Source organism: Salmo salar, chromosome 13 (assembly GCF_965601325.2).
Source record: "Salmo salar chromosome 13, fSalSal1, whole genome shotgun sequence".
NCBI lineage: Eukaryota > Metazoa > Chordata > Actinopteri > Salmoniformes > Salmonidae > Salmo > Salmo salar.
This window is the reverse complement of record NC_138303.1, coordinates 114245201-114260655: the sequence shown is the minus strand read 5'-3', so window position 1 is coordinate 114260655 and position 15455 is coordinate 114245201. Positions and strand designations below refer to the sequence as shown.

General features: G+C 43.3%; 1 protein-coding gene across 2 annotated transcripts in view; it reads right to left on the bottom strand.

Moving 5' to 3' along the window:
- Positions 1 to 15455, bottom strand: part of unm_sa34860 (un-named sa34860) — a 168868-nt gene that overhangs the window by 9573 nt on the left and 143840 nt on the right. For both annotated transcript variants that reach the window (XM_045692702.2, XM_045692703.2), the window contains exon 14: positions 15109 to 15258. In XM_045692702.2, coding sequence (XP_045548658.2) covers positions 15109 to 15258 — 150 coding nt within the window. The remainder of the gene's footprint in view (positions 1 to 15108; positions 15259 to 15455) is intronic.

Sequence of the window (15455 nt, the reverse complement as noted above, 5' to 3'; positions counted from 1 at the left end):
AACAAACAGCAAAAACATATACATGATCAAATACAAATCTTAGAATCAACTATTAAAGTCTACCAGAACCCACTGGATTCTCCAATTACATTGAATGAACTACAGGACAAAATACAAACCCCTTGTGGTGTTGATTTGATGTTATTGTGGTGTTGATGGCATCCTCAATGAAATGATAAAATATACAGACTACAAATTGGCTATACTTAAACTCTTAAGCCCCACTCTCTTCAACAAATACAGTGCCTTGCGAAAGTATTCGGCCCCCTTGAACTTTTCGACCTTTTGCCACATTTCAGGCTTCAAACATAAAGATATAAAACTGTATTTTTTTTGTGAAGAATCAACAACAAGTGGGACACAATTATGAAGTGGAACGAAATTTATTGGATATTTCAAACTTTTTTAACAAATAAAAAACTGAAAAATTGGCCGTGCAAAATTATTCAGCCCCTTTACTTTCAGTGCAGCAAACTCTCTCCAGAAGTTCAGTGAGGATCTCTGAATGATCCAATGTTGACCTAAATGACTAATGATGATAAATAGAATCCACCTGTGTGTAATCAAGTCTCCGTATAAATGCACCTGCTCTGTGATAGTCTCAGAGGTCCGTTTAAAGCGCAGAGAGCATCATGAAGAACAAGGAACACACCAGGCAGGTCCGAGATACTGTTGTGGAGAAGTTTAAAGCTGGATTTGGATACAAAAAGATTTCCCAAGCTTTAAACATCCCAAGGAGCACTGTGCAAGCGATAATATTGAAATGGAAGGAGTATCAGACCACTGCAAATCTACGAAGACCCGGCCGTCCCTCTAAACTTTCAGCTCATACAAGGAGAAGACTGATCAGAGATGCAGCCAAGAGGCCCATGATCACTCTCGATGAACTGCAGAGATCTACAGCTGAGGTGGGAGACTCTGTCCATAGGACAACAATCAGTTGTATACTGCACAAATCTGGCCTTTATGGAAGAGTGGCAAGAAGAAAGCCATTTCTTAAAGATATCCATAAAAAGTGTCGTTTAAAGTTTGCCACTAGCCACCTGGGAGACACACCAAACATGTGGAAGAAGGTGCTCTGGTCAGATGAAACCAAAATCGAACTTTTTGCCAACAATGCAAAACGTTATGTTTGGCGTAAAAGCAACACAGCTCATCACCCTGAACACACCATCCCCACTGTCAAACATGGTGGCAGCATCATGGTTTGGGCCTGCTTTTCTTCAGCAGGGGCAGGGAAGATGGTTAAAATTGATGGGAAGATGGATGGAGCCAAATACAGGACCATTCTGGAAGAAAACCTGATGGAGTCTGCAAAAGACCTGAGACTGGGACGGAGATTTGTCTTCCAACAAGACAATGATCCAAAACATAAAGCAAAATCTACAATGGAATGGTTCACAAATAAACATATCCAGGTGTTAGAATGGCCAAGTCAAAGTCCAGACCTGAATCCAATCGAGAATCTGTGGAAAGAACTGAAAACTGCTGTTCACAAACGCTCTCCATCCAACCTCACTGAGCTCGAGCTGTTTTGCAAGGAGGAATGGGCAAAAATTTCAGTCTCTCGATGTGCAAAACTGATAGAGACATACCCCAAGCGACTTACAGCTGTAATCGCAGCAAAAGGTGGCGCTACAAAGTATTAACTTAAGAGGGCTGAATAATTTAGCACGCCCAATTTTTCTGTTTTTTATTTGTTAAAAAAGTTTGAAATATCCAATAAATTTCGTTCCACTTCATGATTGTGTCCCACTTGTTGTTGATTCTTCACAAAAAATTACAGTTTTATATCTTTATGTTTGAACCCTGAAATGTGGCAAAAGGTCGAAAAGTTCAAGGGGGCCAAATACTTTCGCAAGGCACTGTATATCAATGAATTGGCGAGGGCACTAGAAGACTGAAGCACCCGGCCTCACCCTACTAGAATCTGAAGTCAAATGTCCACTGTTTGCTGATGATCTGGTGCTTCTGTCCCCAACCAAGGAGGGCCTACAGCAGCACCTAGATTTTCTGTACAGATTCTGTCAGACCTGGGCCCTGACAGTAAATCTCAGTAAGACATAAATAATGGTGTTCCAAAAAAGGTCCAGTTGCCAGGACCACAAATACAAATTCCATCTAGACACCGATGGCCTAGAGCACACAAAAAAACAATACATACCTCGGCCTAAACATAAGCGCCACGGGTAACTTCCACAAAGCATTGAATGATCTGAGAGACAAGGCAAGAATGGCATTCTATGCCATCTAAAGGAACATAAAACTCAACACACCAATTAGGATGTGGCAACAACAAAAAAATGTACCCGTTATAGAACCCATTACCCTTTATGGTTGTGAGGTCTGGGGTCCGCTCACCAACCAAGAATTCACTAAATGGGACAAACACCAAATTGAATTCAGGACCTCAGGAGGCTGAAGAAATTCGGCTTGTCACCAAAAGCACACAAACTTTTACAGATGCACAATCGAGAGCATCCTGTCGGGCTGTATCACCGCCTGGTACGGCAACTGCTCCGCCCATAACAGTAAGGCTCTCCAGAGGGTAGTGAGGTCTGCACAACGCATCACCGGGGGCAAACTACCTGCCCTCCAGGACACCTACACCACCCGATGTCACAGGAAGGCTAAAAAGATCATCAAGGACAACAACCACCCAAGCCACTGCCTGTTCACCCCTCTATCATCCAGAAGGCGAGGTCAGTACAGGTTCATCAAAGCTGAGACCGAGAGACTGAAAAACAGCTTCCGTCTCAAGGCCATCAGACTGTTAAACAGCCATCACTAACACAGAGAGGCTGCTGCCAACATACTGACTCAACTCTAGCCACTTTAATAATGGAAAAATTGATGAAAAAATGTATCACTAGCCACTTTAAACAATGCCACATTATATAATGTTTACATACCCTACATTACTCATCTCATATGTATATACTGTACTCTATACCATCTACTGCATCTTGCCTATGCCGTTCTGTACCATCACTCGTTCATATATTTTTATGTACATATTCTTCATTCCTTTACACTTGAGTGTATAAGGTAGTTGTTGTGAAATTGTTAGGTTAGATTACTTGTTAGATATTACTGCATTGTCGGTACTAGAAGCACAAGCATTTTGCTACACTCGCATTAACATCTGTTAACCATGTGTATGTGACAAATAAAATTTGATTTGAATTCTGCAAAAATATCCTCCGTGTACAACGTAAAACGCCAAATAATGCATGCAGAACAGAATTAGATCGATACCCGCTATTAATCAAAATCCAGAAAAGAGCCGTTAAATTCTACAACAAAGCCACCACCTACAGAGAGATGAACCTGGAGAAGAGTCCCCCCTTAAGCAAGCTGGTCCTGGGGCTCTGTTCACAAACACAAACACACACCACAGAGCCTCAGGACAGCAACACAATTAGATCCAACCAAATCATGAGAAAACAAAAAGATGATTACTTGACACATTGGAAAGAATTAACAAAACAAACATATCAAACTAGAATGCTATTTGGCCCTAAACAGAGAGTACACAGTGGCAGAATACCTTACCACTGTGACCGACCCAACTTTGACTATGTACAGACTCAGTGAGCATAGCCTTGCTATTGAGAAAGGCTGCCGTAGGCAGACCGAGAGAGAAGAAAGGCTATGTGCAACACTGCCCACAAAGGTGGAAACTGAGCTGCACTTCCTAACCTCCTGCCAAATGTATGACCACATTAGAGACATGTTTCCACACAGACTGACAAAGAATTTCAAAACAAATCAAACATTGATTAACTCCTATATCTGTTAGGCGACATAGCGAAGTGTTCCAAACGTTGTGGCCCGTTGCCATGAGAAATATGGAGCACCAACAACATTGTAAATACAACCTATATTCATCTAATTATTTATTTCCCATTTCATACTTCAACTACTTGCACATTGTTACAACACTGGACATAGCCAATAATATAACATGTCTATATTCTTTTAAACCTTTTGTGAGTTTAATGTTTACTAATGTTTCCCTTGTTTATTATCTATTCCATTTTCTTTGGCAATGTAAACATTCAGGAAACTGTCGCACGTCACTACTTCACAGGAGAGACATTTGAACGTAAAAAATATATTTTTTATCAAAATGCATTTTTTTGGCGCAGAAATGCTTTCTGGAACATGTGAAGTTTCATGTGCCTTAATAACAAACTTGCATTCCATCTGTAAAATTACGAGCCTAGTCGGTATAGCCACAGAAAAAGACAGGAAACTTCCCACTAGCCATGATTGGCTGAGATAATGGATGGGCTGGACATACCGGGAGATGAGTTTGGATTGGTCTGCAATGTAGCATGCTTCTGTCTATAAGGTGAGTTGCTCAGTATGTGTTGATAGACATTTCTACTGCACCTTTTTTGAAAGAAATTATCCATCGAGAAAGTTTTGCTACTTTTCTCAACAACATAGAGTAAGATGGCGCAGACAGACATGGAAGGTTCTAGCTCCTAAGCAACTTTGCAGTAATTTTTTTGTTATTTCTTACATTATTTGCCCAGAATGGTTTTTGTGTTATTACTTACAGCCGGAAATAACTTTTGGATTTCAGAGCGACAGTAACTCACCAGTATTACAACCAGAAATACAACATTCCCGAATTGGATCCTTTGTTCATACTCCCCAAGGCAAATTTATCCCAGAAGCTGCTACAAGACGCCGCCGGCGGAGAAGAGGTATTCGGAGTGGACTTCTATCCATCGCTTCCGAGTATATTACTCGCTAATGTTCAGTCCCTGGACAATAAAGTAGACGAGCTCGGGGCGAGGATCTCCTTCCAGAGAGACATTAGGGACTGTAACATACTCTGTTTCACAGAATCATGGCTCTCTCCAGATATACTGTCCCCATCCATACAGCCAGGTGGGTTCTCAGTTCATCGCACAGACAGGAATAAAGAACTCTCCGGAAAGAAGAAAGGCGGTGTTGTATGTTACATGATTAACTACTCATGGTGTGATTGTGATTATGTACAGGAACTCCTTTTGTTCACCTCACAATCAAATGCCGACAATATTACCTCCGAAGAGAGAATTGTCTTCGGTTATAGTCACAGCCGTGTATATTCCCCCTCAAGCCGATACCACGACGGTCCTCAAGGAACTACACTGGATTTTGTGCAAACTGGAAACAATATATCCTAAAGCCGCAATTATTTTAGCTGGGCACTTCATATACCGATATTCTATCATCAAATTGCCTGTAGTACTCGTGCTTCAAAAACTCTCGACCATTGTTACTCTCCCTTCCTGGATGGCTACAAGGCCCTCCCCCACCCTCCCTTCAGCAAATCAGATCATGACTGACCTCTGCTCCTCCTTTCCTATAGGCAGAAACTTAAACAGGAAGTACCCGTGCTAAGGTCTATTCAAAGCTGGTCTGACCAATCGGTATTCATGCTTCAAGATTATTTTGATCACGCAAACTGGAATATGTTCCGGGTTGCCTCTGAGACGTATACACTGACACGATGACTGAGTTCATCAGGAAGTGTATAGGGGATGATGTTCCCACTGTGACTATTAAAACCTACCCAAACCAAAAACCGTGGATAGATGGCAGTATTTGCCCAAAACTGAAAGCACGAACCACCGCATTTAACCATGGCAAGGTGACTGGGAATATGGTTGAATACAATCAGTGCATTTATGCCCACACAATATCCCATAATAAAAAACATAAAAAACAGTTTTTTTTTTACATTTTTGCTAATTTATTAAATATAAAAAACAGAAATACCTTATTTACATAAGTTTTCTGATCCTTTGCTGTGAGACACAACATTTTGTTCAGGTGCATCCTGTTTCCATTGATCATACTTAAGATGTTTCTACAACTTGATTGGAGTCCACCTGTGGTAAATTCAATTGATTGGACATGATTTGGAAAGCCACACACATGTCTATATAAGGTCCCAGTCAATGTCAGAGTAAATACCAAGCCATGAGGTTGAAGGAATTGTTTTTTTTTATGTGTGCAAATGTAGAAGAGTAGGGAGGTAAGGCAATAAATAGGCCATAGAGGCGAAATAATTACAATTTAGCAATTAAACACTGGAGTGATAGATGTGCAGATGATGATGTGCAAGGAGAGATACTGGGGTGCAAAAGAGCAAGAGGATAAATAACAATATGGGATGAGGTAGTTGGGTGGGATATTTACAGATGGGCTATGTACAGGTACAGTGATCGGTAAGCTGCTCTGACAGCTGATGCTTAAAGTTAGAGAGGGAGATATAAGACTCCAGCTTCAGTGATTTTTGCAATTCGTTCCAGTCATTGGCAGCAGAAAACTGGAAGAAAATACGACCAAAGGAAGTATTGGCTTTGGGGGTGACCAGTGAGATATACCTGCTGGAGCGCGGGCTACGGGTGGGTGTTGTTATGGTAACCAGTGAGCTGAGATAAGGCGGGGCTTTACATAGCAAAGATTTATAGATGACCTGGAGCCAGTCGGTTTGGTGACGAATATGTAGTGAGGGTCAGCCAACGAGAGCATACAGGTTGCAGTGGTGGGTAGTATATGGGGCTTTGGTGACAAAACGGATGGCACTGTGATAGACTGCATATAATTTGCTGAGTAGAGTGTTGGAGGCTATTTTGTAAATGACATCGCCGAAGTCAAGGATCGGTAGGATAGTCAGTTTTACGAGGGTATGTTTGGCAGCATGAGTGAAGGAGGCTTTGTTGCGAAATAGGAAGCCGATTCTAGATTTAATTTTGGATTGGAGATGCTTGATGTGAGTCTGGAAGGAGAGTTTACAGTCTAACCAGACACCTAGGTATTTGTAGTTGTCCACATATTCTAAGTCAGAACCGTCCAGAGTAGTGATGCTAGTCAGGCGGGTGGGTGCGGGCAACAATTGGTTGAAGAGCATGCATTTAGTTTTACAAGCATTTAAAAGCAGGCCACGGAAAGACTGTTGTATGGCATTGAAGCTCGTTTGGAGGTTTGTTAACACAGTGTCCAAAGAAGGGCTAGAAGTATACAGAATGGTGTCGTCTACATAGAGGTGGATCAAAGACTCACCAGCAGCAAGAGCGACATCATTGATGTATACAGAGAAGAGAGTCGGCCCGTGAATTGAACCCTGTGTCACCCCCATAGAGACTGCCAGAGGTCCGGACAACATCCCCTCCGATTTGACACACTGAACACTATCTGAGAAGTAGTTGGTGAACCAGGCAAGGCAATCATTTGAGAAACCAAGGCTATTGAGTCTGCCGATAAGAATGCGGTGATTGACAGAGTCGAAAGCCTTGGCCAGGTCGATGAATACAGCTGCACAGTATTGTCTTTTATCGATGGCGGTTATGATATCATTTAGGACCTTGAGCGTGGCTGAGGTGCACCCATGACCAGCTCGGAAACAAGATTGCATAGTGGAGAAGGTACGGTGAGATTCAAAATGGTCGGTGATCTGTTTGTTAACTTGGCTTTTGAAGACTTTAGAAAGGCAGGGCAGGATGGATATAGGTCTATAACAGTTTGGGTCTAGAGTGTCACCCTCTTTGAAGAGGCGGATGATCGACGGGCAGCTTTCCAATCTTTGGGAATCTCAGACAATACGAAACAGAGGTTGAACAGGCTAGTAATAGGGGTTGCAACAATTTTGGTGGATAATTGTAGAAAAAGAGGGTCCAGATTGTCAGATTTCAGATTTTCAGAGTGTCCAGATTTGTAGGGGTCCAGATTTAGCAGCTCTTTCAGAACAGCAGCTATCTGGATTTGGGTGAAGGAGAAGGCAGGGGGGGGCTTGAGCAAGTTGCTGCAGGGGGTGCTGAGCTGTTGGCCGGGGTAGGGGTAGCCAGGTGGAAAGCATGGCCAGCCATAGAAAAATGCTTATTTAAATTATCGATTATCGTAGATTTATCAGTGGTGACAGTGTTTCCTAGCCTCAGTGCAGTGGGCAGCTGGGAGGAGGTGCTCTTATTCTCCATGGACTTTACAGTGTCCCAAAAGATTTTGGAATTAGTGCTACAGGATACAAATTTCTGTTTGAAAAAGCTAGCCTTAGCTTTCCTGACTGACTGAGTATATTGGTTACTGACTTCCCTGAAAAGTTGCATATCGCAGAGGTATTCGATGCTAATGCAGATGCCACAGGATGTTTTTGTGCTGGTCAAGGGCAGTCAAGTCTGGGTGAACCAAGGGCTATATCTGTTCTTAGTTCTACATTTTTTGAATGTGGCATTTGCTTTTTAAGATGGCAAGGTAAGCACTTTTAAAGAACCAGGCATCTTCTTATCGCTGAAGTGTTTTAGGGAGTGTTTGACAGTGACGAGGGGTGGTCGTGTGACCGCAGACCAATCACGCACGCAGGCAATGAGGCAGTGATCGCTGAGATCCTGGTTGAAGACAGCAGATGGCAAGTTGGTCTGGATGATATCTATCTACAACCCTAATCCGCCCATGGTTACGTATTTAGGGTTGTACCTGGTAGGTTCCTTAATAATTTGTGTAAGATTGAGGGCATTTAGCTTAGATTGTAGGACGGCCGGGGTGGTAAGCATATCCCAGTTTAGGTCACCTAACAGAACGAACTCTGAGGATAGATGGGGGGCAATGAAATGTCATATGGAGTTCAGGGCACAACTGGGGGCTGAAGGGGTCTATAACAAGCGGCAACGGTGAGAGACTTGCTTCTGGAAAGGTGGATTTTGAAAAGTAGAAGCTCGAATTGTTTGGGCACAGACCTGGATAGTATGACAGTACTCTGCAGGCTATCTCTGCAGTAGATTGCAACTCCGCCCCCTTTGGCAGTTCTATCTTGTCGGAAGATGTTATAGTTAGGGATGGAAATCTCAGGGTTTTTGGTGGCCTTCCTAAGACATGATTCAGACACGGCTAGGACATCAGAGTTGGCAGAGTGTGCTAAAGCAGTGAATAAAACTAACTTAGGGAGGAGGCTTCAAATGTTAACATGCATGAAACTAAGGCTTTTACAGTTACAGAAGTCAACAAATGAGAGCGCCTGGGGAATCGGAGAAGTGCTGGGAGCTGCAGGGCCTGGGTTAACCTCTACATCACCAGAGGAGGAGTAGCATAAGGGTACGGCTAAAGGCTATAAGAACTGGTCGTCTAGAGCGTTCAGAGCAGAGAGTAAAAGGAGCAGGTTTCTGGGCGCGGAAGAATAGATTCAAGGCATAATGTACAGACAAGGGTATGGTAGGATGTGAGTACAGTGGAGGTAAACCTAGGCATTGAGCGATGATGAGAAAGGTTCTGTCTCTGGAGGCAACAGTTAAGCCAGGTGAGGTCACCGCATGTGTGTGGGGTGGAACAAATATTGGGCAGGGCTGGGGGCTCTACAGTGAAATAAGACAATAATCACTAACCAAAACAGCAATAGACAAGGCATATTGAGATTAGGGAGAGGCATGTGTAGCCGAGTGATCATAGGGTCCAATGAGTAGCATTAGATGATTCAGGGAGCCAATTCCGTAGTCGCTACTACGCTAGGCTAGCTGGAGACATGGCGAATCAGGACTAGCAGATGCTCTTCCCCGGATGCCCATGTTGAAACCACCTCGGACGGTTACGTCGGCAGACCAGTCATGATGGATCGGCGGGGCTCCATGTTGGCAGTAAAGGGTTCAGGCAAATTGGCAAAAGAGGTATTGTAGCCCAAGAATTGGCTGGTGGACCTCTTTGGCTAGCCGGGAGATGGGCCTAGCTCGAGGCTAGCTCCAGGCTGACTGGTGCTTGCATCGGGACAGAGACGTTAGCCAGGAGTAGCCACTCGGATAGCAGCTAGCTAGCTGCGATGATCCGGAGTAAAGGTTCAGAGCTTGCGGTAGGAATCCAGAGATGTGGTAAAGAAAAAGCAGTCCGATATGCTCTGGGTTGATATCGCGCTGTGCAGACTGGCAGGAATTGACCGGTTTGAGGCTGGCTGATGTCCGAGCTAACGGTGAGGACTGCTAACAGTGGCTAACTGACTACTAGCTAGTAGCTAGTTACCTGGCTAGCTTCTGATGGGGGTTCTGGTTCTAAAGTATAAAAATAGCAGATCCGTACCACATTGGGTGAGGCGGGTTGCAGGAAAGTATATTCAGTCCGTAGATGGAAATTGAGATTAAAATATATATTAAATATATACGAAGAAAACGATATATACACAGGACAGGACAAGACAAAAACACAGGTCCGACTGATACGCCATCTTGGAGACAGTTACACAGTGGCTTCCATCATTCTTAAATGGAAAAGTTTGGAACCACCAAGACTCTTCCTAGAGCTGGCCGCCCGGTCAAACAGACCAATCGGAGGAGAAGGGCTTTTGTCAGGGAGGTGACCAAGAACCCAATGGTCACTCTGACAGAGCTCCAGAGTTCCTCTGTGGAGATGGGAGAACCTTCCAGAAGGACAACCATCTCTGCAGCACTCTACCAATCAGGCCTTTATGGTAGAGTGGCCAGACGGTTGCCATTCCTCAGTAAAAGGCACTTGGAGTTTACCAAAAGGCACCTAAAGGACTCAGAGCATGAAAAATAAGACTGTTTGTATTGGTAGTAGTATGAGTTGATATGCAGGTTCATTGTTTAGATAGCTAGCTACATGTCTAACCAAAATACTCCACTTCGCCAGATGATCACATGACCCATCAAGTTCGCCAGGTGTGTCTGGGGGGGATTAGGACCATCTATTGTATTTCATGAACATGTTTACATGTCTAGACAATAGGGACCCATCCACTTAGCTAGATGTGGCTGGGAGGTGGTTTTTGCATTTCTTTCACATGACCCATCAATTTAGACCAGTATGTCTGGGTAAGAATCATCTAATAATTATAAAATATTTATACAATATTTATCTGGACACTTTCTGTTTTTGATATTGCTACTATGCAAATATGCAAGTAACCATTTCACTGTACCGTTCACACCTTCTGTATCCTGTGTATGCGACAAATACACTTAGATTTTATTTGATATTGTGTGTGTTTACCAGAGAAGGTAATGTGAAGAACACCATGACCTGCACCAAAGTCATATTAGGATATAGGCCAAGGACTAGATGAATTGTATTTTTACCTGGAGTTTTTCCTTATTGTAGGCTACTACTTTCACCACTTTTAGTCTTGAAATCTTTGGTTGTTCACTACACTACTGTACTCACTCTGTTTAGCACACGGCCTCATATGTGAATCCTTAAAGAGATGGGTGGGGCCAACGCTTAAGAGGGTGTGAGTGATGCTGAATGGGTGGAGACAAAGAAGAGCTCTCCAGTAGGTGGAACAAAACATTCAAGGGACATTTTCTTAAAAGTGGGTTTACAAGTTGATCAACTTTCAAAGTAGAATTACTTTCCCATTGTTCCTCAACTGTACTGTATGATATACCGTTTAATAGGTCTGAGTATCTACTTTTATCCAATGTAAAAAACACCAATTTTGCTACATAAGATGTTTGGTCACCTATGTTTCCCATACCAATAAGGCACTTTGAATTGAGAGAGAGGGATAATGAGTCTAGCTAAAAGAGAGAGAAGGAGATAGGGAGAGAGAGGGAGAGAGAGGGAGAGAGGGAGAATGAGTCTAGCTAAAAGAGAGAGAGAGGGAGAGAGAGGGAGAATGAGTCTAGCTAAAAGAGAGAGAGAGGGGGAGAGAGAGGGAGAGAGAGGGAGAATGAGTCTAGCTAAAAGAGAGAGGGAAAATGAGTCTAGCTAAAAGAGAGAGAGAGAGAGAGAGAAAGAGAGAGAGAGAGAATGAGTCTAGCTAAAAGAGAGAGAGAGAGAGAGAGAGAGAGAGAGGGAGAGAGAGGGAGAATGAGTCTAGCTAAAAGAGAGAGAGAGAGAGAAAGAGAGAGAGAGAGAATGAGTCTAGCTAAAAGAGAGAAAGAGAGAGAGAGAGAGAGAGAGAGAGAAGGCGTCTAGCTAAAAGTGAGCGAGGGACAAGGCGTCTAGCTAAAAGAGAGAGAGGGAGAGAGAGGGAGAATGAGTCTAGCTAAAAGAGAGAGAGAGAGAAAGAGAGAATGAGTCTAACTAAGAGAGAGAGAGGGAGAAGGCGTCTAGCTAAAAGAGAGCGAGGGAGAGAAACCAGAGAGATAGATAAGGGGGAGCGAGAGAGTCTAGCAGAGATCAGAGGGAAATCCTCATGAAGGTGTTAAATAAAACATCAAATAACTTGTGTTCCCTCAGAGAGACCCAGGCAGCAGCTCAGACAGATTAATGATGGAGCAGAAAGAGTGATCTGAGACTTGGATGGATAGAGCTGTCAGTGAAGAGGAGGAGGAGGAGGAGGAGGAGGAGGAGAGGGATGAAAAGGAGAGGAGGCATCCTCTGTGAGATAAACATGACTGAGAGTTGCACCTCCTTGAGGGACCCTCTCTGGCACCTCTTCTTTCCTTTCTCCTCCTCTCTGGCACCTTTCCTCCTCTCCTCCTCTCTGGCACCTCTCCTCTCCTCTCCTCTCCTCTCCTCTCCTCTCCTCTCCTCTCCTCTCCTCTCCTCTCCTCTCCTCTCCTCTCCTCTCCTCTCCTCCTCCCTCTCCTCTCCTCTCCTCTCCCCCCCCCCATACTGTAGAGCCCTACTTGTCAATACTAAGCCCTGTACATTGGCACTAAAAGCTGTTTAATATCCGTGGTAGATTTGAAGGTAATTTATTCTTCAATAAATACTAAATCGTGGATGTGTATATGCCAGCCTGAGTCAGAATTCTGTTTCTCAGGGACAGTCATGTGACGTGGCTCCAGTGTTCTAAATGACCCTTGACCTCTGGGTGTTTCTCTACAGCCCCCCTTTTCTCTCCCTCTCTGCTCTCTTCCCCCTCTGTCTTCCTCTGACATATCTACAAACCTTCTAGCTCTTTCTCTATCCCAGCACTCTCTCTCTCATTCTCTTTCACTCTCTCATTCTCTCACTCCGCCTCTCTCTCTCCCTCCCTCTCACTCCGTCTCTCTCTCTCCATCCCCCTCACTCCGTCTCTCTCTCCATCCCCCTCACTCCGTCTCTCTCTCTCTCCATCCCCCTCACTCCGTCTCTCTCTCTCTCCATCCCCCTCACTCCGTCTCTCTCTCTCTCCATCCCCCTCACTCCGTCTCTCTCTCTCTCCATCCCCCTCACTCCGTCTCTCTCTCTCTCCATCCCTCTCTCTCTCTCTCTCCATCCCTCTCTCTCTCTCCATCCCTCTCTCTCTCTCCATCCCTCTCTCTCTCTCCATCCCCCTCACTCCGTCTCTCTCTCTCCATCCCCCTCACTCCGTCTCTCTCCCCCCCCCTCTTTATTTCTCTCTCTCTCCCCCCCCCGTCAGGCACATTCAATACCACTTCTCTTTTTCTACTGTTCTTCTATTAATAGGTCTCCATGTCCTCTCTTAGCCATTCCCCTCCTGGCTACTAAGATACTACACATTTCACCTCGATTTTCTGGATAACACTAACAGTCAGTGGCCCTGTAATATAATTGACGGATAAAGACCGTCTATATTCTCTGGTTTCTGGGTCTTACAGTCTAGTGACTGTAAAGGAATACATTGGTAATACGGAATAAATATCTGATAAGTAGAGTAGCTTGTAGTCTGTGACATTAAAACCTGTTGGGGCTCGGGGGCAGTATTGAGACATTTTGAAAAAAATATGTGCCCATTTTTAACTGCCTCCTACACCAACTCAGAAGCTAGGATATGCATATTATTAACACATTCGGATAGAAAACACTCTGAATTTTCTAAAACAGTTTGAATGGTGTCTGTAAGTATAACAAAACTCATATTGCAGGCAAAAACCTGTGAAAAATAGATTTAAAAAAAAATTGAATTTTGTGACTGTACTATTTAGTGTCATTGTTTTATAGATACCATAGTGAGAAAGGATTCATTTCGCAACACCTACGGCTTCCACTAGATGTCAACGATCTTTATAAAGTTATTGGAAGCGTCTATGATAAACAGAGAGCAAATTAGAATCCAAGGAAGTTGACATGTCATCACTTCATTTTTTTGCGCCTGCGCATAAATCTGAGAAGCGTGAGTTTGTCATCATTGTTTATCTAGACATAGGATAGGTTGTGTGAAAATATTACTGATGTTTAACGTTAAAAATGGACCAAAAGATTAATGCTAAACAACATTTGACATGTTTGAACGGACGTAAATAGATTATTTACTAGGTTTTTTTAGCTTTTCGGCGTGATTTTACACTCCCCCCACCACGTTTTGTGGGAGCATAATGAACGCTAAGTACTTGGTGTTATTTGGACATAAATTATGAACTTTGTCAAAAGAAACCACATTTGTTCCGGACCTGGGATGCCTTCCGGACCTGGGATCCTGCCTTCTGATGGAGATAATCAAAGGTAAGGGGATATTTACAATGTTATTATCGATTTTAGATGATGCTAACTGTATAGCGTAGCCTGTTGTTCTTAGCATAGCACCCCGTTTATTGCAAAATGTGATTTCCCAGTAAAGTTATTTTGAGATCTGGCCATTCGGTAGCAATTACGAGATGATAATATATTATTCTTTGAATGACAATATTATAATTTACCAATGTTTTCGAATAGTAATTTTGTTATGTTCACCGGAAGCATTTCAGAGAAGAAAAAAATCTGAATTTCACGCTACTGTAAAATGCTGTTTTTGGATATAAATATGAACTTGATGGAACAAAAAATGCATGTATTGTATAACATAATGTCCTAGGAGTGTCATCTGATGGAGATTGACAAAAGTTAGTGCATAATTCTAGCTGGTTTCTGCTTTTGGTGACGCCTGACCTTGAATTGAAAATGGATGTTTGTACTTTTGTGGCTATGTACTGTCCTAACATAATCTAACTTTATGCTTTTGCCGTAAAGCCTCTTTGAAAATCGAACAATGTGGTTAGATTAAGGAGATGTTTATCATTTAAATTGTGTAAAATAGTTGATTGTTTGAGAAATTGAAATTATTAGATTTTTGATGTTTTGAATTTCCAGCCTTGTTAGCAATCCCGGCTCGGGGTTCATTGCTAACCTGTAGCCCCAACAGGTTTTAAAAAGTAATACTTTGTTCTAATGATCTACAGCAACCATACACTAGCTCATTAAATCCTACCATTGGTGGCAATTGAGAAGAAGACTTACATCCTGGTTACTCATCTCCCAGTAGGGTCTCTCTCCATATGACATCACTTCCCACATGGCGATGCCGTAGCTCCACACGTCAGAGGCGGAGGTGAACTTCCTGAACGCGATCGCTTCTGGAGCAGTCCAGCGGATCGGGATTTTACCGCCCTGAGAGAGAGAGAGAGAGAGAGAGAGAGAAACATATCAACGACATTCGGATGGTTATTTTAGGACGGAGAACGATGTGTACAGGCTATGTGTGGTTCTCAGAGAGAGCAAGAATGTAGATATGTCCTGGAGACTGTGCTGCGTGTTAATTGGCTGTCCTGGTGATTGTGTCGCATGCTAATTGGCTGTCCTGGATG